The sequence below is a fragment of the Cygnus olor genome, chromosome 2 (genome assembly GCF_009769625.2).
Source record: "Cygnus olor isolate bCygOlo1 chromosome 2, bCygOlo1.pri.v2, whole genome shotgun sequence".
Classification (NCBI taxonomy): domain Eukaryota; kingdom Metazoa; phylum Chordata; class Aves; order Anseriformes; family Anatidae; genus Cygnus; species Cygnus olor.
Window position 1 is genome coordinate 46,633,948 of NC_049170.1, and position 23,076 is coordinate 46,657,023.

General features: G+C 39.9%; 2 protein-coding genes across 6 annotated transcripts in view; one reads left to right on the forward strand and one right to left on the reverse strand.

The window, feature by feature from the left end:
* Window positions 1–23,076, forward strand: part of FYCO1 (FYVE and coiled-coil domain autophagy adaptor 1) — a 53,196-nt gene that overhangs the window by 16,415 nt on the left and 13,705 nt on the right. For all 5 annotated transcript variants that reach the window (XM_040548418.1, XM_040548419.1, XM_040548421.1 and 2 more), the window contains exons 6-14: window positions 800–943; window positions 1,729–1,822; window positions 2,544–5,174; window positions 6,245–6,337; window positions 7,380–7,498; window positions 8,882–9,049; window positions 9,473–9,622; window positions 11,242–11,447; window positions 11,790–11,934. In XM_040548418.1, coding sequence (XP_040404352.1) covers window positions 800–943; window positions 1,729–1,822; window positions 2,544–5,174; window positions 6,245–6,337; window positions 7,380–7,498; window positions 8,882–9,049; window positions 9,473–9,622; window positions 11,242–11,447; window positions 11,790–11,934 — 3,750 coding nt within the window. The remainder of the gene's footprint in view (window positions 1–799; window positions 944–1,728; window positions 1,823–2,543; window positions 5,175–6,244; window positions 6,338–7,379; window positions 7,499–8,881; window positions 9,050–9,472; window positions 9,623–11,241; window positions 11,448–11,789; window positions 11,935–23,076) is intronic.
* Window positions 16,633–22,480, reverse strand: CXCR6 (C-X-C motif chemokine receptor 6). The gene is made up of 4 exons (XM_040548463.1): window positions 22,300–22,480; window positions 20,947–21,031; window positions 19,693–19,760; window positions 16,633–18,170 (listed from the first exon to the last, which is right to left on the reverse strand). The coding sequence occupies exon 4, from the start codon at window positions 18,145–18,147 to the stop codon at window positions 17,110–17,112; it is 1,038 nt and encodes a 345-aa protein (XP_040404397.1). The 5' UTR covers window positions 18,148–18,170; window positions 19,693–19,760; window positions 20,947–21,031; window positions 22,300–22,480; the 3' UTR covers window positions 16,633–17,109.

Consider the following 23,076-nt stretch of genomic DNA (forward strand, 5'->3'; position numbering starts at 1 on the left):
AGTATGAAAGAGCAACATGACCCAGTAGCTACTGAAAGAAATTGAAACCCTTCCAAACCGTTGGCTTAGAGGGCTGGTAATTGGATACAAAGGATAACAGACCTTTTGGCCTGGGTCACAGGTTCATACTTACCTTAGGCTGGTAAATGTTGAAAGTTGTTACAGCTGAATGTGTGTGAAGTGGGTGGTGATGATGATGCTTTGTGTGGGTTTCGAAGGTTGCATTTTTATAAGCATTGAAGTGCACGGGTTTGATCTGTGCTGTGTATCATAAGGGAGGATTCATTTGGTTGTGTTTGTACAAACACTTGCATATATACGTGGATTGTTACTCAGAGGAGAAGCTTGCCCCTGGCCAAGCAACACCAAAGACAGTTCATAGTTAATTGGATGGACACTAGCAAGGTCCATCCAAAGTCCATTTTTTTTTTAAGAAAAAGCCAGCTGTACGCACCATGTGTTTAACCCTGGTTGCCGCTTTCTGTCCATTATTGACATATTATGTGTGTGCTTTTTGTATTTACTGCATGATTATCCAGTGTATAGCAAATATTTTGTCTTACCAGTGTTTTTCCCAAGCACTACAGCAAAAAATGTTTTGTGCAGGGACTCCTTCAAGGATATCTTTATGGGCTTCACTGAATCTGTTTTGTTTCATTCACATTAGAGGGATAGGATGTTTTTTGTTTTCAGCTTACATATAATATAGTGTTATAATTTTCCTGGGAAAGAGTGAATAATGATGGTTTTATTTTTTTACTTATGAATGAATACTACTTCATTTTTTTTTGTTTTCAAGTGACTGGTACTATGCAAGAAGTCCATTTCTGAATTCCAAAATGAGTTCTGATATTGTGGGTCAGCTGTATGAGCTCACTGATGTTCAGTTTGACTTGGCATCACGAGGCTATGATTTAGATGCTGCTTGGCCAGCATTTGCCAGGTAAGATAGCAGCACTTCATTGCATAAAATATTTACCTGCTGCAGAACCTGTAAAAGCTTCTGCTCTTGAAGGTAGGAACACTTGTGTTAGAGCAGGTACACACTTTCTCAATATAATCAGTCTATGACTGAGCTATCAAGCTATTCTTTTTGACTTCACTATACTGTGTAATACAATATATTTTGTGTAAAAGAGTTGAAGTTCACGGAAGTCTGTAATGGAGTCCTTCCAGTAACTGCAGTTTAGGCCCAATCCCAAGCTATTGCCATCTTCACAGACACAGGAAGATATGTTCTTAGCTCCCTCTGTTTCAAGAGCTGAGGCACCGAGTGACTGAATGGCCAAGCATTCTGCTTCAGTTGCAGCAGTGGTGGAGATGCCATTGTGCAGTCACTACAGAAGGCCTGATTCCAGCTCAAAGTGTGGAAGGAAACTTCTAGGTCTGAACTAGATCCATGTCCATCAGTGGGGGTTTTCCAGGGCTGCATGCTGCCACCACCTGGTTGAGCACCCACCATGTAGCAGTACTGTTTTGTAAAGGTAAATTGCATTGGTTCATGAGGATTTGGGAAGTCACGGCTACCAACCCCATAATCCTTTGTAAGTGCCTTTGATACCCCTATTTTGTTTTTTGTCAACTTCAGCGGTCGTTGACCCACACACCAGTCATAGTTATGTCTTTTTGTATGTGGTAGTTATAACTAGGCAAATCTTACATATAGGAGTAGAAAGACATGTATGTATGTGCTTAGTCTTACGTATTGTTTCACCATGTGATCAACAGGAGGACGTTGTCCTCGCTTGGATCTTCAGCATATTTATGGAAGCCCCCAAGTCGCAGTTCCAGCATGAGCAGTTTAGTGAGCAATTACTTGCAGGTAAGCAAATTACAAATAAATGTTCGTGTGGAACAGGAGATCTTTAATTAATGGCATAGTTCCAAAGAGCTTGAAAGTTTTATGATGATTTTGATTCTTATAATGGTAAGCTACAAAAAGAGTTCTTTGATTAAAAGGAAAGGGAATTGGCCTGCAGCTGGTTCAACTGCATACAAATCTTGTACAGGAAACAAAAATATATATGCAGAAAGTTGCCTACAGATAGGCATATTTTCATTTATCTTTTGTGAAAACACGCCCCTTTTCCTATAAGTTGATGTCTTTTAGTTGTATGAACCCAACACACAAAGTCACTGTGCATTGAGAACCTGAATTTGCTCTCATGTGAACATGGCATTTAAATGCATGTTTAATTCCACCTGAAGCTGGTAGATGTACATTTTTGGCTGAGTTAGGTCTTCATTACAGATTTATTTATACCAACAAATAGGATTAATTTAAAAATTCAAGTGTTAAGATGTCAAGGTGCTGTGCATTATAAAAATGTCTATAAATCCATCAGTCAAGGACGATATTAAAAACTCGAATTCTCAGTTACTTTTTTTAATCCTGGTAGTGACTCCTCAATGTTCTTACCATTATTATCACCAATAACAAAAATCTAAGGCATCCTAATTTCTAAAACTTTTGAGTCTTTTTCTTTGAAAAATGCAGCTCTTCTTCAATTTTCCAACTCTCTTTTCCCCTTGTGTTCATTTAGGCTCAAGAGTTTCCCTCCAGCCCTGATGCAAATAACTCAATAAATGTTGAACACCTTGAGGGCTTTGAAGAGATGCGTGTAGAACTTGACCAGGCTGAACTGAGGCAGAGAGAACTTCAGGGTCGTATTCACCAGTTGGAAATGGAAAACCAGGAGCTCCAGGCAGCTGTCAGTTTTCACAAAGAACAAGTACAGCTGGAAAAGGAGAAGAGCAATAACTACAGTGAGGAGAACTCCCGGCTGTCAAAGATGATCACAGAGTTACAGAAGCAGTGTGAGGTCTCACACTCCACTCAGAGCACTGTTCATGACCTGCAGAAGTGCCTGCATTCACTGGAACTGAATGCCGTGGAGCAGCAGAAGGAATATTCAACAAAGCTGGAGCAGCTGGCAAACAGCAAGGAGGACTGTGCCTCAAAGCTGCAGGAGATGAATCGGGAGTTGGAGGCCTCTAGGGCTTTAGTTAGCATGAAGGAGCTTTGCATTGATGAGCTTAAAGCAAAGCTGAGTTTTGCAGAACAAAAGAACCTCGACCTCCTTGCAAAAGTTGATGCTGCCTTGGAGGAAAAAGGACAGCAAGCCACAGCCCAATGTGACTCTGCCGTACAGATCCAGGCACTGTTAGAGAAACTTCAGCAGGCAGAAAAGGAAAAGGCAGATATGCAAAGACTCAGTGATGAACATGCATCTCAGCTGAAAGCTGCAAGAGAAGAGTTACAGCTGAAAGAAGAGGCACAGAGGGAACTGGAGTCCAGATACAATCACCTCGCTGCTGACTCTAAAGAAGAGAGTGAAAGGCTGCTCGGGAGCCTGGAAACCATGGCAAAGGAAATGGATGTACTTCAGAAAGCCCTAACCCTGAAAGGAAAGGAGATGGCTGAGCTCCAGACCCAGGTAATGGGGTCGCTGGCTCAGGTGGGGTCACTGGAAAAAAATCTTGATGAGGAAAGGAAAGAAAAAGAGAAGCTTGAGGAGGAGTATGGTAAGAGGGAAAGAGCACTGAAGGAGGAAACCCAGTCACAGGCAGAACAACTTGAACTACAGGAGAGTCGCTTAACAAAGGTGAGTCAGTCTGTGTGTAGCCTGGAGGAGGAAAAGCAGAAACTCTTGTCTGAGAAAGAGCATCTCAGCCAGAAAGTCAAGGAACTGGAGGAGCAGATGGAGCAGCAAAACTTTGCAGTGAACGAAATGGGTGAGGAGAGTAGGAAGCTGAAAGCCGAAAATGCAAATTTGCGGCAGTCCAAGGAGAAGATGGAAGGGAAGCTGAAAAATATGGAAGTCTCTAAAGCATCCCTGGAAGCTGAGGTGGCCAGGCTGAGAGCCTCTGAGAAACAGCTTCAGAGTGAGATTGACGATGCCCTAGTGTCAGTCGATGAAAAAGAAAAGAAGCTCCGGAGCCAGAACAAACAGTTGGATGAAGACTTGCAGAATGCCAGGAGACAAAGCCAAATTCTGGAGGAGAGGTTAGAGGCTCTGCACTCAGACTATAAAGAACTAAAGGAAAAGGAAGAGACCACCAAGGACTCTTACGCCTTACTTGAAGAACAACTGAAGAGTGCCAAACAACACGGTTTACAAATGGAAAAAAGCTTAGGCACCTTGAAGGAAAGCAAAGAGTTGCTCCAGTCACAGCTCACAGAGAAGGAAGTAGAACTGGAAGGCATGGAGAACCAGTGTGAGCAGTTAAGAGCAGAAGCTGAAAGACATAGGAAGAAAGCAGAGACTCTTGAGGTAGAAAAGCTCAGCGTTGAAAATACATGCCTCCAACAGACAAAGCTTATTGAATCCCTCACCTCGGAAAAGGAGTCAGTGGAAAAACACCAACTACAGCAGGCAGCTTCTCGGGAGAAGGAGGCGAAAGAGCTGGCCTCCAGGCTGATCATAAGTGAAGAGCAGCTGCAGGTCAACCGAGATGAGGTGTCTAGGCTGCAAGCGGAAGTCCTTGACCTGCGAGTCAAGCTTCAGCAGATCACTGATGAGAGAGAGCAGGTGAAAAGTGAGCTGGTGATCTCAGAGGCTGGCTTAGGGGAGCAGAAGGTGCTTGTCCAGCAGCTGAAAGAGCAAACTGAGTCCCTCAACAGAAACCATGTGCAAGAATTGATGCAATGCAAAGAAAGAGAAGAAGTACTGAAAAAAGAGCAGGAGGCAGTAGCCCATCAAAAAGCTGAGCTGGAAAATAATTTGCTGAACCTGAAGGAAGAGCTCTTCAAGGTTAAGCAGTACTTGGACGTTGCTAGAATGGAAAATGAAGAAAACAAAGATCTCCTCCACAGGACCAACACGGATATGGCTGAACTTGGTATTCAGATTTGTGCCTTGACCTCTGAAAAGGTGCTTGCAGAAGAGCAATTAGCCCAAGCCACAAAGAGGCTCAAAGAACTGGAAGAACAGGCAGCAGCACAACAGGAGAGCCTGAAGCATGACATCTCTGATCTCAGACAGGAGAACAAGAGCCTGCAAGAGAAACTAGAGGAGGCTCAGACACACGCCGCAGCTGTCCCAACTCTGCAAACACAGCTGGAGACAGCAAAGAAACAAGCACAGTACTTCCAGGAGACCAGCCAAGAAGAGCTGTCTGCAATGAAATTTCAAATGAGCACAGAAATTCTAAGTTATCAGACAAAATTCAAGGTAAATTAATGTGATTACTGCAGCTGAAGGAACTGTGCAGGACTTCCCCCCGCTTTACCATCTGCTGCAAAAAGTATTGGGTGAAATCCTAAGGTTTGCATTGGTCAGGCTCTGAGACTAGTATGCAGCTAGCCTGAGCTCGGAAATCTAAAAATGCTTCTACACTCATGAGTTAGGCTGATTCGAGGTAAAATAACTCCGGAGATTTTTTGGAGATGTATAATGTGGCCCTATCAGCACCCTGGAGGGGCCATGTGATATGGAAAAGCCAGCCAGTAGTGGAGCAGGTGATGATTTCTTACATTGGCGTTGAGGGTAGTATCTTCTTTAACTGTCCCCTGAGGTTACAGTTGTGATATATATATATATATATATATATACACACATATTTATTTATTTATTTATTTTGGTAGGAACAGTGTTCCCTACACCCTTAACTCTGCTTCTCCTGAAAACTGATTTTGATGAAACAAAGTTAGACTGACATTGGATACTATTACAAATAATTCCGTCATGTGCTTTTGTGTTCAGCTGCTCAAGGTTGCAGCCAAGAAGACCAAAGTTTCGCTTCCATAAAAACATGAATCAACCCTGTATACGTGAAATGGCATGCCTAAACACTAAATAATTTATTCTTGTTCTGCCATTCAGAGATGGCATCTAAGACTGGCAGCTAATCAGAGGTTTGTGACACCGGTGGTGTCCAGAAATCCAATGAGTTTGAAGAAATAGTGTGCGTTCATTTATGTTTCCTTTTCATAAACACTTCTTAGACTTCCGTATGATTTAGGCTACCTCACCCTTTTGAGGGAAAGCAAACTGAGCCTTCTTTTTGTTGACAGCTGTAATACGCATAGCAAGTAACTGTAAAACACAGCTAGTCTACGACATCAGAAGGTTCTTGAAAGTATGAGTTAGGTGTCTCTAGCTGTCTTTCATGAGCCTGATAGTGATGCTGCGTTTATCCCATGCATGGCAGTAAGAGCACTCGTGATTCATAATTGGGAATTTTGTAGGTGAAATGGGGGCAGCTAGACAAATGCTAACTTCTGGCTCAATCTTTTTGCTAGGCTGCCAGTGAAGAATGTGAGAAAGTAAGAGAGCAACTTGAGGAGCAGAAGCGACAACAGCATGCTGCTGAGGAAGAGATTGCAGATTTACAAGTAGGTGCTCGATCTGATTAAAAGACAGAGATGTACGTGTCTGCTGGCATTAGTGTTTGTTATAAGGGAGAAGGAAGGCAGCATTTCTGATGAATGGCTGTGAGTCTAAGAATGCCCTTGAACAAATACAGATGCTGCAGCAAAAATACTTGGCAGCCTAAAGTTAGCCACTGAAACAGAGATTATCAGAAGTACTTCAGACTTGTCCTGCTTTTAAACTAGTCAGGTTTCATCCAAGACATGGATATGTATACATTTCTTAAATGGGGGGTACAGGTTTGAAAGGTGTCTGTCTTATGCTCTGCAGGCTCACTCCACACAGCCACACTTTTGGATCCAACTATTTTAAGGTTGCTAGGGTCACTGAATCAGAGAACTGATACTGCTGAGAAATAACCTAACTGGAAAAAAACAGGATTTCTGTAATGAATTTATCTAATGGTTGAGTTAGGGGAGTTGTACTGAGGTGTTAGTAAGGGATCAGGAAAAAAGAAAGTTAAGGTTATTGAACCTGGCCCTGCCTGCTAGCAGATGTACATGAAATTTTAGAGGCCTCAGTGCCTTGAGGACTCAGTTTGGCAGATTTGCCTGCAGAGGCTAGCTGAGAAAGAAGTTTTTGTTTCTATTGTTTTTAATGTTCCACATATGAACAGGACAAAAACTAAGCATTTTCCTCATTTTTATTTCTTCTCTTTTGAAACTTTTAGGTGGTGAAAAAAATGAGTAATGGCTTATTCTTTCACCATTATCTTTGAGAGATTTTCCTTAATACAGAGACAAAAGCTTAAATGACAGAATAATAAGAATTACAGGTTGTGGTTAATACTGTCTTACTTTCAAGTTTATCCCTTATTCAATGTGACAGAAATAATCAATCACTAGTGTACCGATAGTTCGTGTCTGCTTATACAATAATACCTTAATTGATGGTATGGCTTTAACCGACTCCTTTAAAGCATTGTTTAGTTGTCTTGGTATTTGTCCAATGCTTGGTAAAGTGTTGTTTTTACGTGTAAGTAAATATAGTAAAATATTTCTCTAGGCTGAGAACACAAGTTTGTCTAGAAAGCTGGATGAAGTAAGAGAGCAGCTGTCTGAATCAGAATCTGCTCGGCTGCAGAAGGAAGAGGAGGTGACGTCTTTGAGAGAACTCTTGGAAAGGTGCGAGTTTGGGTTCTTTTATGCAAATTGTTAATTGAAAGCCAAGCGGGGCTGATGGGGCTGAAAATTGCTGTGGTATATGAAGTGGCATTTACCCCAGGGTTTATATAGGGGAAGTAGTGCATGGACACTGGTGGGGAATATCAGATTGACATTTAAGACAAGAAGTATGTAAATTATACAGCACACATGAATGCAAGGTTTAGGTTTTAATACTTCGTTAATTCGGCTGATGACGTAAATTCATTATCTCTCTTCCTTTATGAAACTGTAAGACATTTCATAAACTTCTTTTATCTTATAGCTTAGTCACAAAATTAAAATACCAGTATTGTTTCTTTTTTTTAATAAGGATTGGAAAATTTGCACTCTCTTATGGTTTGTTTTTCTCTCCTGTCCATGATGTTTCAGGGACACAGTAAGAATTATTTAAATGGGACCACATCCTGCATAGCTTATTTTGGCAGGTTTCTCGGCAGTTTTAAGCATCTAACAGGGGCTATGTTTCCAAGGTCTGTAATTTTGGTCCTGTGTGGCGTGTGTTATCTGGCAGTCCAAAATAGATCTTAGCTTGGACACACAGAATACTGATGGGTTAACCAAAGCCTATGTATTTTTACACTGTTATGCTGATATCATCTGTCTTTGTGGGAAGACTGGTGATTCTTGTTCTATGATAGAATCTGTCAGTACAAAACTCATCAAAATATTTGAATTCAGCTGAGTTGACTGAGTGTTCAGACCAGCTCAGCCCACTGCGTTGTGTTGCTGTAACAGTTTTGATCCATTGCTAGGACTAAGTACTGAACTTACTATATCATCAAGCCATGACCTACATTCTGTGAAGCTTTCTGGGGGCTCTTCTTTCCACTGACTATGCAGTGAAATGAATTGTCATAACCTTTAGATTTTGAATTTTGTCTGTATTAGAAGACTATACTGAGAAACTGGTTTGCTTCCCTTGTGTAAACATGAAGGCTATAGAGAAGTAGGTGTTAAATGGCCCTTCCGAGTGCAACCTGCAAATACTGGGCAACCTGTGGCTATAGGGCTTTGCCTGTTTAGCTCAGCTTGCAGGTTCTAATGATTATAGCTTCAAAGAACACTATTTTTTTTCCCAATGTGGCAGCCATCATAAGCTTTGCTACAAGCAGGGCATCCTAGAAATTGCTGATGGCTAACAGTTTTCACTGGATAACAGATCTGTGTGCACTGTCAGTGATGCAGAAAGCTGGAGAAATTCTGGCTTTAAAAAATATGCACACTGAGAACAATTTCACTGAAACTATGTGCTTCTAAAATGGAGGACCCCTTTATTAGATGGGGAAGACTTGAATGCATATGAACTAAAAAAGATTTTTAATTGCCTTTGTATTTGATCAGGACCCAAAAGGAAGCTGATGAAGCAAGAGAGCAGGCGCTGGATTACAGTGAGAAGCTCAGCAAGGTGGCAGCAGACAAAGACAGCAGTGACCAGAAATTGTTTGCTGAGCTGGATGACCTGACAAGAACAAAACAGTTCCTTGAAGAACGCTTAATAGAACTTATCAGGTTGGCATCAAAACAAATAGCAAACAGAAATTAAAACCCTAGTTTAGGATTTTAAGGGGTACTGCCTAAATGTTTCACTCTTGTTTTCCTGATTTGATGATGAAGGTAATGGCCAAGTTCATAAGCAGCTGAAATTCTGCATTTCTTTAATGCAGTCAAAAATATAATACCCAATATGATCTCTTTAATTACCTGTCTTGTTTGCAAAAATGTGTAGTTCTCTGCATGGCATGCATTTTTCTCCCCCGCTTCCCATGTATTTCAGTAGGTTTCTTGATCTATCTTTATTCCTGAAAGCTCTCCAGAAGTTACAGAAAAGCTGTTTTTGGTGATGAAGCTTTCACCAGCATTCGAATTGAGGTTGGCTAACAGTAAACACTGATAATTTGTATGATTTTAATTTCTCTAACTGTCTCTCTGTAGAGATAAGGATGCTTTGTGGCAAAAATCAGATGCTCTCGAGTTCCAGCAGAAGCTTAGTGCAGAGCAAAGGTGGCAGGGGGACACAGAGGTTAACCATTGCCTGGACTGCCAGAGGGAGTTCTCATGGATGGTGCGTCGACACCACTGCAGGTCAGTTTGTTGAACTCTTACGCTGTTCAAAAGCAAAAGCCAGTATGATTGTTGACACAGATGAAATGCTTTTTAAAATTCATAATTCATTTGTCAAAATCATAGATGGAAGACGTTGTAGAGCCTGAAAGAACATGTGTTCACAAAGGGATAAGAGACATTATAATGGAAGTGTCTCTTGACATGTTAAGACAAAGATCTAGATGCAAGCTTTGACTTGGAGAGTCTATCAGTTTCTGATATCTGGAAGCAAAGATAATCATACCCTACATACAGTATATCTTATAATCTTTTCTCAAACTGACTACTGACTACTTGCTGCTGCTGACCATTGTCAGAATTACTGACTAGATGGACATTTATCTCACCCACTGTGAAACTTAATCTGTTCTTATGAACAACATTCAGTGTTTTTAATATTTCACAGGGCTGGAAGGACTGTGTTTTTAATATATTTATTATGCACTGCTCTGTGCATGCTGTAAATAACGTTCAGTAAGGTGGTTTTGCATTGTGATAAAAGTATTCCAGTACAAATCCAACATGCTGTGCAATTATGAATTTGATTACTTACACTAGACACATTCAGAGATAATTACCAATTGGATAGGAATCTTATAAAAAAAAGTTCATATTAAATTATTTAAATTATTTCCTATACAGCTAGCCTGGAGCTGTAAGTTACCTGATCTAGATTTATTCAAATATATTTAAGTTGATACATTTCAGGGTCTCAGTGCTATGCTTGTTTTTGCTCTTTACTATTCTTTATCCTCACAACCTGATTCATCATCTAAGGTGTGTAGGACTGGGACTGTTTCAATTGCATATTAATAAAGGAACATTCGGTAGTGATTACTGAATAGTTAAGTCATTTCCAATAAGAAGTTTCAAATTACTCATTTCTACTAAAACCTGTGAAACCTCCTGGTGTTTTACCAGTACCTATTAAAGAGTTAAATGATTTTGAAAAACAAAGTCACCAAGACTTCATAAATGACAGTCATCCCTGCTGGCTGCTTTTCTTCGTGAAAATCCTAATATGTTCATTAAAAAGTAGTTGACAGGTTTAATGCTGATGGATTGCAGAACAGGGAGGGCAGGAGGGATGAATGTGCAATATTGTATGTCCAATATTGTCTCTTCTTCTCTGTATGAAGGAGAGGGGGTTGTTGACCAAGTAGAGACATACAGACATGTTCTTACACTCCTTAAAACTATATAGATTTCTACTCTATCCGAGCATGAGATTTGGCCTTTCTAATATGATTAAGGGCAGTTGTTTCATATGTACTTCATATATGCATTTTTTATCTGCATTGCATAACTGTGGGTATTTATTTTTAAATGTAATTTTTTGTAGTATTTTTATGTTTTTTTTCTGGCTTAAGGCAGCAAAATTGAATGTGCGTTTCTGCCCTCGATTTGTCAAGAAAACTTGCTTCACCTCAGAAAGCATTCTCAAAACTCAGTCTGCAGCATGAGTTTTGTCATGGATGTGGCATTTGGGCTTTTCCAAGCAGCAAGACCATTATGACAAAGCCCCGGTCTGTGCCATTAATTTTGTTCTACCTTTATGTGGTACCATTCTAACACCTTTGGTTTTTAATCATTTCTAGAATGTGTGGTCGCATTTTCTGCTACTATTGCTGCAACAACTACATGGTGACAAAACCCGGTGGGAAGAAGGAACGTTGCTGCAAAGCTTGCTTTAGTAAGCCCAGAGTGATCGTGGACAATGCAGATGATTCTGGATCCAGTGCCAACCAGGAAGGATCCCCAGGTTCATTGGAATCACCACTGTCACCAGAAGAGAGGGCTTTTGGTTAGTGTGGTTTTTGCTTGCCGCTGAGAAGTAGGGTTCTTAGATGTTCTCCAAGAAACCACGTGGTCAGCTCCATCTCCAAGGGCCTGCATGTTCATAGAGTGTTTTCAGGATGATATTGGTCCCATCTCAGTATTTAATTGGTATTGACAGAAATCTGCATGTATGTTAAATGGGTGTCAGTCAGCTTGAGGATTTCAATTGGTTCTTGGTAGTTACCTAATGCTTCTGTAAAGATAGAGGAATGGCCCAGTCATCCCCCTTAACAGTTTTGCTTGTTTGTTTGTTTTACATACAACTACTTAATATTACTGTTTCTTTTCATGTCCTTTTATGGCACAGTTGCAAGTGATGCCTCTAAACCACCAGATGATGCAGCATTTGATATAATCACTGATGAGGAGTTGTGCCAAGTACAAGAATCAGACTCACTCCACAATGAAAGTCAGATGGAGAGGGACTCTCTGGATCAAAGTGTGACAGATCTGTGAGTAAACACTGTTTCATGGAGAGGGGACTCTTCTGGATTTTGGTTGGAGGTTGGTTTTTTTGCCATTCAGTGGAGGTAGCCAACCCCTGCATAGGGAGAGGACACTTCTGTTCCCAGCCACATGTTCAGTAGACCAACACAAGATAATTTTGACCCATTTGCACAGTCAGCATCAAATCTAGTAAATCCAAACAGGTCTGTCATTGCGCTCTACCTGCTTCTCCACAGCACAGAGGAATAGTCCCAGTTCTGTGCTGTCACAGGCCAGCTGTCACTGTTAAAATCAATTTGTAGGCCCAAATGGATCACTGGTCATTCACACTTAATTTACAGTAGGGGCTAAATGATACTGTCTATCAAAGTTACCATTACTTTATATCAAGAGAATTGGGGGCGTGGGGGGAAAATAAGGAAAGATCTGTCATTTTCTGTGACACATTTCATTGAACTGAGTATAAAATAAGTGGTCTTTCTGTGTAGGATTCCTTACTACTTTAAAGATACAGCTTAGAGAAAAGGAAAAGAACTAGAAATGCATGGTTAAATCTGGCATAAGTTCTTCTTTTCCATAAGAAAATGAGATTAAATGCAGGTTTCAATCACAATGAAGAAGAGCTAAGGCTAAGTATTTGGTTTGAAAACTATATAGTAGTACTATAGCTTGATGCATATCCATGCTTATATAAAGTGTTGTTTTGCTATCATTCAAATATCTTCAAGTATTCTTGAAAAATTCAATTTTGTAAAATACGTTATCTTTCAAAAATGAACATTTTTGCTAATACTTTTTTGTTGAAAAAGCTGCAACTTTTATATATTTGAGAAAGGAAATAAAAAAGAGCATTTTCACCTAAGTTTGTACTTCTTTTGCTTCTGAGCAGAAAAATCAGTGTGATAAATCTAAATGCTAAACAGTGAATAGCCACAGAGTAACCAGTTTGCTGCTGAGAAAGCAGAGCTAGACTTTTTTGCCCCTAGCAGAGCCATTTCCGGCATAAACCACAGTGACTTGCTATTTAGTAGAAGCAGAATGTACAGAGTTGTTTATTTAGAAAGCAACCTTTTAAAAATCTTCACTTTTATTTCTTGGTAAGTAAGTTCTATGTATTCCACCAGTTTTGTATACCATCCACACTGACAATACATTCATGTTCACCACACGTTGGGCAGACATGAATGAACTGAACTTCACAGTGCTCTTGTGAAGTTAGTAGTACATTTGCTTTGCAAAGGTACAGTTTGTAGTGGAGGGGTTTTGTCTCTTTGATAGTCTGTTTTTAAGAAGATAAAAAAAATGTGTAATGTGCAACTTTTCTGAATTAGAGACCTGTGAGATTTCATGCTATTGCCAGAAGAGGCGTCACTAGCGAGTTAGTTCTGGAGAATACAAGTAGGAGAGAAGAAATGAGTGTCTGTGACTGTTTTTTTTCAATTTGGCACTGGACTGGGTTCTTCTTGTCCCACAGAGTATTCAGGATGAAAGGAAGGATTGCCACTAACACTGGAAGACTATTCTTGAAGGGCTCCCATGCAACATGCTACTTGCATCAAGCAAATTTATGAAGGCTGCCCATCTCCCGTTGTTCACAAATTATAGTCAGAAAAGCTAGGAAATAGTGTTTAATCCTTCAGTTTTATTAGTATTATGAGCAGTGGGGAGGCTCGTAGTATCATTATACTTTGGGCTTGAGACATACTTTGCGGAGAATGCAGACTACACCTGCCCACCCCTGCACCATTTGGGACATTTGGAAGGTCTCAGGAGCACGAACACTGACTTAGTAGCAGGATGGCCTTCTTACATAGTGGATTGCTTAAGCATCTTGTGATGATTGTGTGGTTTTGTGTTACGGGAGAGATGCAAAAACTGATACGTGAGTCTGATGATTGTGTGGCACCTGTGGTGTGTGCTGAAGAGAAAAAGAAGAGAACTGCATTGACTATGAGAGCCCAGAAGTTTTCTCACTTTATTTGTGGTGAAGAGTTTACAGGTACCCAAAGCCCAAGTTTACAGGACATGAGCAGATAAGGCAGCATCAGCCACTATAATGAACCTAAACAAAGGTTCAGCTAACCCTCTCTCCTGTCTTTGACAGCAGCCCATAGCAGATGTACTGATAATTTCCCAGTCTGTTTTCTCCCACCTGCCAAGGATCTGCAGGCCAGGGACTTTCTGAGCTACTGATTTCAGTACTGTAGATTTCTTGGCCATACTGAACAGGTGGACCACCTTGACCTTTGATTTTTTTTCAGAGTGTCCAGATAAATGGGGCCTCATTCCTATTTGTAGACTTAAGGTAGTCTTGAAGTATAAATAATTACCCACCATCATCCCAATAATGTTCTCTTTGCATGAAGTCAAATATATGAGGTAGAATTTGCTTTGATGTTGTGCCTGGAGAAGATGCAAAGAATCCAAGATTGTGCTTGTGGGACCCATGTTTGAGGGTTGCATACAAATAAACAAGTTACCAGGCCAGACTTTGTATCAAGATTCTGCTGAAAGTAGTCAAAGCTATACTTTTTTTTTTTTTTTTTTTTTTTTTTTTTTCCAGAGATTTAAGTTAATTGTAACAGCTATAAAAGGGAAGGAGACAAGGGAGGTGAGAGAAGGGAGACTGGCTGGTCCAAACTGACTGAGAGAAGGTTTGCAATAGGCATGCTCTGTTGACAGAGTTTCTTATGTCTGTACTCTCTCTGTGTGTCTGCATCAGGTTTTGGCAATGACCTTACGTTTTTCTGGGTTCAAGTCCTTCCTGAACTGGAAATGGGAGCTGGTGCAGTGAATTGTCTTAAAAGATGCCTTCTTTTCTATTTGTTTCCCTTTTGCTTTTTATGGTGCTGTTCTCGTTTTAACTTGTTCTGTTTACTGAGCCCTGCAGCTGTATTTTTTCCCTTGAAATGACATGAAATAACTACAGTAGCATTATTTCTTAACAGCAAATTTTGAGAAACTGTCTTTATTGACACAAGTCAGTTCAGAACCAAATAAAACTCATCTTGTTCATGAGCTGCACAGGTGTGTGGCAAGGCAAGAGGCATGGCTACCAACATAACTCTGACTGGCCTTGAGGCAGATCTCCTTACAGTGAGCAGTTGCGCAATTGTTTCACACTTCTGGTTCTGTTATGTAAATTTGGAGCAACCTGATTGAAAATGTAATGTGAGAAGCTGAGATAAGTTGTACTGTTGTGGTAGATCCTACTTCTTCGAGGCTCATGGGTTCTCTTTTGAAGTGTTGTATTTTAAACTCTTTTATTTCTAAGTGTTCACAGCTGCAGATTGTGTCTTAAAACACGGGTCAGGATAATGTATAGCACTTGGTCAAAGTCCCCAGAGTAAACCAATTCACTCTGTTTCCTTTCCAACATATTACTGAAATAACATGCTGGATTATTGAAATAATCAACGCTGGAGTAGCAGAATCAAGACCATAGACAGTGTTTTTTAAAAATACCACTACCGTGGTGTGGTTACAATGAGTTTGTTCACACCTTGGTACTGCATGTTGTAGAAAGGACATCTCAGCCTATTTGCAATGTGGTTGCTTTGTTTTGGATTCTTTCTTAATGACTCATAACATTTTTTCCTGACCTAATTACGGCTCGTGTGACTGTGCAGGGTGCCAGCATAGCCAGAAGGGGTAACTGCATACAGTCTGAACGCCTTGGGCAGAACCAGCTGAGAAGAACGGGGACAGGAGCACCTCTTGCCACCCTCTGCTGGCAAAGCCTTCCCTGGAGCTGCGTGTTGAGATAGCAGCTTTACTTGCCACATAGTTCCCTCCTAGTTTTGTTTTTGAGGATTCTGCACCATTTTAGCGTGTAAGAAACAAGAGACTATGTAGAAAGGAAGGGATTGCCTAAGAGCTGTTTTCTAAGTGAAGGTGACATGGACGCGATGGTGCTGATAAAGGTCAGGTGCCACTGGGTTGCAGCAGTCTGGTAGAAGGGACTGAGTGTTAATGAGGAGAAAAGGAGCATCCAGAATGAGAATGGTTACTGCCAGAATGGTTTGAAACAGGTCAAAACTCGTGTTTCAAAGCTATAAGGCAAAGGACTTGATGCCTTTGAGCTGGACCCATCCCTGACTTCATTACAGACAAGCCACAGCAGCTCCTCTCCAACATCCCTTCTTGTTTTTCCCTGTTTCAGTCTCCACCCCTGCTCAGCTACTCTTCAAAAGCTTTTGCATGCTTTCTCCCCAAGTCTGCACTGCTCTCTGTCTATCTTTTTGCCTCTCACTGGGAAGTGAAAAGGCCAAAAGTGGAAAGTAGGGATTGAGGGGACAAAGAAGGAGAGGAATCGAGGAATCCATAGTTTCATGGCAAGGGAACCAGGATGCCAGGGGGATGACAGGAAAAACAAACTGGAACAATGTCAAGCAGCAAAGAATGTGTGGGAATTAGGGTGTGAGATTTTGTGTCTAAGGAAACACTGTTCAGTGTTAGAGCTGAGGTGCAGTATGATGTTCCTTGTGTTGACAGAGGGCCCGGTCATCTTTTATCAGAAATGAAACACACGGATGTGTATGGGAGGTTCAGATCACAGACCTGATATTTGATGGAAGGTAGATGAATATGCTGTTTTACTACCAAAATTTTAGGTGACCGCTAAAGGAAAAGGAGTGTGTGTGGAGGCCTTCTCCCGAATGGAAAAATACCACCCCCCCCAAAAAAAAATCGTACATGAAACACATCATGAATATGTATGTGTGTTTAATCCAAGAATTTTCATTAAATGAATCAGATGAACTAAAATCCATAACATCTTTGAAACAAAATATCTTAAATGCTTTTGTTAACAAACATCTTTCCTGGAAGATCAGCAGGCAAGAGGTTTGGTAAATGTCTCCAGGCCCTCTGGAATCATGAGGTCCAAGTTGGCTTCACGTCGAGAAGAAGTGAGTTTTGTCTTACTGTGTCCACTACCTTTGGGAAACTTCTGCACAGTTAACTCAATTCTCAGCTTTGCATTAGGGTCAGCTCTGACCAGGAAAAGCAGGAAACAGTGAAGTGTGATGCTTTCAGTTATGCTGGCTTAAAGCAGATTGCAGTGTCCTTACTAATGGGACAGTATTTCCTCCTTCAAGGAGGCTGCCTATCTCAGTTTTAAAAAATAAAATAATAATCAAAAAAAAGCTGTAAATACTTGCCATGTACTCTGGACAGTTTTATAGAGGGTACATGCTTGTTGCATCTGCATTATTTGAGACAGTACAAGTTCTAGAGCCTTCCTCTTCAGTGGTGTGCCACTGTTTAACAGTAACTTGCTGTTTAAAGCATCTTGAGTTTTTAATAATTTTCTGGAAGTTCTTCCTGAATTTCACCCCCATGAAGAAATACATAACAGGGTTAAGACAGCCGTGGAAATAAGCAAGAGCTTCTGTTATAACAATTGCGTAGTCAAAGTTGCTGTCCAAGTTAAATCTCCAGTCTATGATCTTCATCAGTCTCAAGAAAGTGTAGGGTGACTGAGTAAGAATAAATATAACAACTACAGAAAATATTTTTTTGAGAGATTTGTTCCTTTGGAAATTCCTGGCATGCAGTAAGGTTTTAATAATTAGGGAGTAGCAGATGATCATGGTTAGCATGGGAATAAAGTAGCCAAGGGTCACTTGAATAACTTCAAGAACCAATTCTGTGTGGTGGTTTGGGTATTTTTCCAGGCATATTGCCTTATCAATAGTAAACACATCACTAAAAATAAGCTGTGGTGTGGCAAATGCGAGTGAAATCACCCAGATCAAGCCGCAGATTAATTTGCCCCATTTCATTCGTTTGGTTTGACACATATGTGCTTTGGTGGCAAAAGTAATAGCAATAAGCCTGTCAAAGGTAATAGACGTTAGAGTTAACATTGAAGTGTACAAGTTCAGATTGTACAGGCCCCGTATAATACGACATGCCACAGTGCCAAAAATCCACTCCTGAGCAGCAGAATATGCCCAGAATGGCAGTGTCCAAAGGAAGATCCAGTCAGCTATAGCCAAGTTCAACAAAAATATATCTGTCAGTGTCTTCAGTTTCTCATAGAAGACTAGTATGATGAAGACCAGAGCATTTCCTGCTAGCCCTAAGATAAAAACAAATGAATACATACAGGGCAGAAAGATACTTATAAATGTGTAAAAATTCTCAATTCCGTTTTCATTGGGATCAATGGCTGAGAAGTTATAATAAAAGGTAACAGCATCTGCAGTTGTCATGTTGCCTTCTTTTTAAAGGCAGCCTGTAAGGAGACACATTGAGATTTTTTTACTTGGCAAGTAGTTAAATCCTAATGCATCCAGGAGACAGACAAAGTCCCAAGTGTCTAACAGAGAAGAGTTGTAGTAAGGCATCCACCACAGACAAAAGCAAATAAATAAATTTGCTGAAGACAATTGTCTTGGCAGTCAAGACCCAAACACAACAGCTGTTGGATTTAAATGCGTCATCTGTTAGCAGATTTACTCTGATGGGGACTCAAAAGCATAAACAAGATGATTACAAAGAGGCCTCTGAAAACACAGAAGATGGATTAGGCTTTCAAATGCATTCCGTGTTTCAGTGACTGGATCTAGGGATTCTGGAGACACCCATGAGAAAAACAGAATTCATTTGGCCAAATTCAGCCTTAAGGCTCAGATTTTGTACTCCAAGCATCAGGGTCATTTCGTTTGAGGTAGACCTCTCTTGAAAACTGGGGTTTGAGCCTCACTAAGTGAGCTTTTTTTGAGCTTGTGATTCAGCCTCAGTTTGTTGTTTAGTCACATCTAAGTGCCACCACATCTGTTTCCCTTCTCAAGTGAGTTAATGACAACATGGAGGATTTTCATTGATGTCTCTTCCCTGTTTGATTTCAGTCAGTCTGTTTCAAACATTTATATTGTTGTCATAGGAGCGACCACTGATCTGTAAACCCCCTCCAACACACCCTGTCACTAGAGGTGGTGCGGTAAAATGGCCTGAGCTCTCCAAGGCAAGAGAGTCTGGTTTCTGCCATAGCAGTTAGGTAAAACTAATGGACGTAACAGCCGGACTTAGAACAGCCTGACTACATCTTGCCATTGTTATTCATGGGATTGCATTACTTTTTCTATTTTTTTCAATTATATTTTTATTACCTGAAAGTTTGGCGATTTTTTAATACAACTATTTTTTCAGGCCAGAATTGTATTGCTCATTGCTCGTTTCTTAGAAAAAAACAATTTTGACATATTCTCAGAAGGTAGAAACTGTACCAGGCTACAATAAAACACCACAGATAGCACCCCCCACCCAGAGAGGCCAGTGCCAGCACTGGGTTGCTGCAGAAGAGTCACACATCCTTTGTGAAACATGTTAATAGGGTTTTTTAATATTTTGCCTAAGGTTAAATGTCCTCTCTCTTGAGCCACAAAGAGCATGTTTCTGTGAGACTAATCCTACTATAATATATTACTCAGCATAAGATTAGCAGAATTCACCTCTGAATCATTTAGAATGGCAGGATGGCTTTTTCTGTGTGAGTTAAAATGTGCAGCAGATTGAATGTCATCCAAAAAAGTAGTTTCAGATGTGGGGCTGAGCAGCAGAGCCAACTCAGTCTGTTAGTCACTGGAGAAGTCCTGTAAGACTGCGTGTCCCTTTGAAAAGTTACCATCTCTTTGTAAAATGCCTTACTTAGCCAAGCTTGAGATGAAGATAAGCAGCAAAAGTAAGTTAGGCTCGACAACATCAAAGCAATGCATTCTGAAAGAAATGGAAGCACTTTGTTTGACTTTACATACTCTTTGAAACAGCTATCAGCTGATGTTTCTTGCCTCTTTCTTCTGAAGTAAATGTGTTTTCCTCTATGCTGAAACAAATAAATTACCACGTACTTAGTTACATATTTTGACAGCATAACATTATATCAGTAGCTCTACCAAAGTTGTACACCTTTCTGGTGTCCAAGCTTACTGGAAATTCGCCTTTGGGAGAGCCTTACTGACTCTTTCAAAAGAAGTATTTTTAATTCCCGCTTTTAGTGCATAATTGTTTTTGCTGTAGTAGAATGCAGTATTTACCCTTTGGACAGACCAAAATATTTCAAATTTTAATTATTTTTTTTTCTATTACAATTTTTTTCTTCACAGGAATGTTCAAATTCAGGCAGTAATACCCTAATTTGGTTTTGGTGAAAGCAGATGGGAGTTTTACTGTGGATTTCATATGGAAGCCAGGCTTGAATAATTTTTGAATGCCACCTCTGAAGTATTTTCTTACGTACAAATGGTAGACCATTCTGATATCCTGTTTCCCCCACATACTGCCTTTGCACTGACGTGAGCAGATCTTCATACTGATGGAGAACAGAAAGTTGCAGCAGGGATCTTTCTAAATTAAAAGTGTTTTTTAGCATGTCACACACTTTACATTCCTCAGTTAGCAGAGCCCCTAAACTCAGGGTGTATGGATCGTATTCTGGGAAAGAGGTGAGGTGACTTACACCATCAAACAGATAGATTTCAAAAGATTATGGGAGTCCTTGAAAGTGACCTGTCAACTGATATTCTATAAATTTTGTGAGGTTTTTTGATAAGTTTTTGTGATCTTAAAGGCTTTAGTGTTCTTTCTTTTCCTTCCTTTCCTGGCTGGATGTAGCTATTTAAGTTCTTTTTTGGTTTGACATCAGGAGAAATGAGTCTCAAATGTCTGACTGATTATGAACCCCTCTTTAAAAAAATAGAAAGCCCTACATGCATAAAAATAGGTTGTTTATTTACTTGTTTGTTTATTTATTTAATGTTGGAGACCAATAAGGAGCTCAGAAAGAGCTGCTAAAGCTGAAAACCTTTTAGTCTCAACTGTTGTGTTTCAGACAAGCTGATGCTACATTTCAGAGTTGTTCAGTATTTGTGCCTTAAAGGCTGATCCTGCATTATGAGGCTGAACAGCTTCTGGATCAGCTGACTACCTCTGTCAAGTATTTTCACATTGAAAATATGCTGCAAGTGTGATAAACTGGTGCATAAATTAGAAATGAAGGGGAAGATCCTTACCTTCTGCAGACGACCGGCCTTTCCAGTCCACTAAAACAATGACCTGTAAGCTTTTTTCTTTTTTTCTCATTCCAGTGGGTGGTAACTTTTAAAAGAAAGAAAGTACAACAACTTCCATTTTAAAAAGTTTTCATTTATTCACGATTCATTGTTATTATTATACCTTCTAGCCAGAAGCTCTTATAGTATTCTGCTTTTATCCTCATACACCTGACTTAAAATCCGCATTGTCTTGTCTCAAACTTCAGAGTTGCTGTTCCTTGTCAGACTGTTCATGGAGTTATTCCAGCTTTTTTCAATAGAAGGAACAGAAGTAATATTTCTACCTGAACTCAAATAGTGGGAAAGCATTGTGTTAGGTAAATAGCAAAGGAGGAAGAACAAAATTCTGTGATCAGGAGAATTTTGAGCAGGATAAGTTTATTTGCAGGAAAATGGTAGAATCTGTAATGGACTGAAATTAGGTTCTAAAAAGATTTAGAATTTTAAATGAAGCTTAAATTGCACAAGAACAACATCATGGTAAGAAAAGTGAATTGAAGAAAGCTGTGCAGTGTCCAGTAATGTTAATACAGGTTTTACTTTGAGATCTGGTTCGTTTAGAATTAACTGTCAAATTAATGAAATGGAAATTCAGGAAAGTAATGGTGAGTCAGAACTTGCTATTCTGGTTTGCTCCAGCATGGATAGTTCTCATCCTGTCACCAGAAGAAGGCTGTTTATAATTTCCAGCGCACTGGGAATTCAGAGTACATGGATTTGGTTATACCAGGAGCTGGTAGTCTGTGTTACAGTGGTGTGGTTTTGTTTGTTTGTTTGTTTGTTTGTCTGTTTTCCCATTTGGTTAAAAAATGCTCATCAACATCATTTAATTTGACTTGCTTAAAAATGAACCAATTTCATTGCAAAAGGGTTTTGAGATTATAATCAGAAAAGGTGAAATTATCTCATGTATGTATTTGTTGGAAGAGAGGAGAAGTTTTCAAGCAAATATAAGTAGGAAAAATAGATTCTGGAGCATAAATAGAAAGGAGATAATTAACACAAATATCATCTAAGTTCCAGATATCCAAAAAAAAATGTCTAAAGGACTTCTTCAAAAGCTAGCAAGTGTAAACCAAAAAGCTGCTGCAAGAACAAGGCATCAGAAAAGATTTAATAACAAAACTAAAATGCAAAATCAGTATCTCCAACATTTTGAATATAATCCCACCATTTCTCTTAGATTTTGCGTTTCAAGTTGGACAACATCTATTAATCTAACAGAATCTTTCAAGTTTGAATATTTTAAATGCTAAAGCTGTATTTTTACTGTCTACCTATTCACCTGAAGTCAAGAAAATAGTCACTTACTAAACAGTGTCACATCTCGGGGATACGCAGCTGTCATATCTTTCAAAGGAAGTCAGAAAGCAGCAGTTTGCTTTATTTATCAGCGCTGAAGTCTGTGCTGCTGTGTCACGGCTTTCGTAGTTGTTGACCAAAGCAACGTGATGTGAAGTTACTCCTTTGTTTTTGAGGCACATTCTTGAGTGATACAACTGCAGGTATGGTAATATGAACGCGCTGTGCTCTCAAGATCCAGTTCAAAATATCTGTGTTTCATTTACCTGTGGCTGTTCTACTGAAATGACTGGAATCAAATGATCTATTTTTCAAAAAAATTTGCAGAATTAAAACTTAATCTGCATGTATCACTTTTCTGTTTTGACCACTCATGTATTTTATGAGAGCTGTTGGAGAATACTTGGTTTTCCATCTTTTTTCTAGGTTTTGTATTTTTTTCTGGAAAAATAGTGCTTTTTTTTTCTCTTTTATTTTCCTATCTGAGATGAGTAGAGTAGAGATGCACAGAAATACAGTGTGTTGGTGACCATCCCCAAGTGAGTCTTCGACCTCTAAGGCAATCTTGTTCCTGGTTAATGCATGTGCTAAATTTTCTTTCAGAGACAACAAAAAAGCAGGGAGGGCCTCCATATCTTTAAAAAGGAGATGGAAAGAGCCTACCCTATGCAAGGGTGACTCTTTCACCTCCAGGGGTAGAATTGACTTACAGTCTGTGGGTACAAGACCTGGGAGAGAAATAGTTGCGAGGAGGCTCTGGAGAGGGTGCAGAGAAGCAGAGGTGCC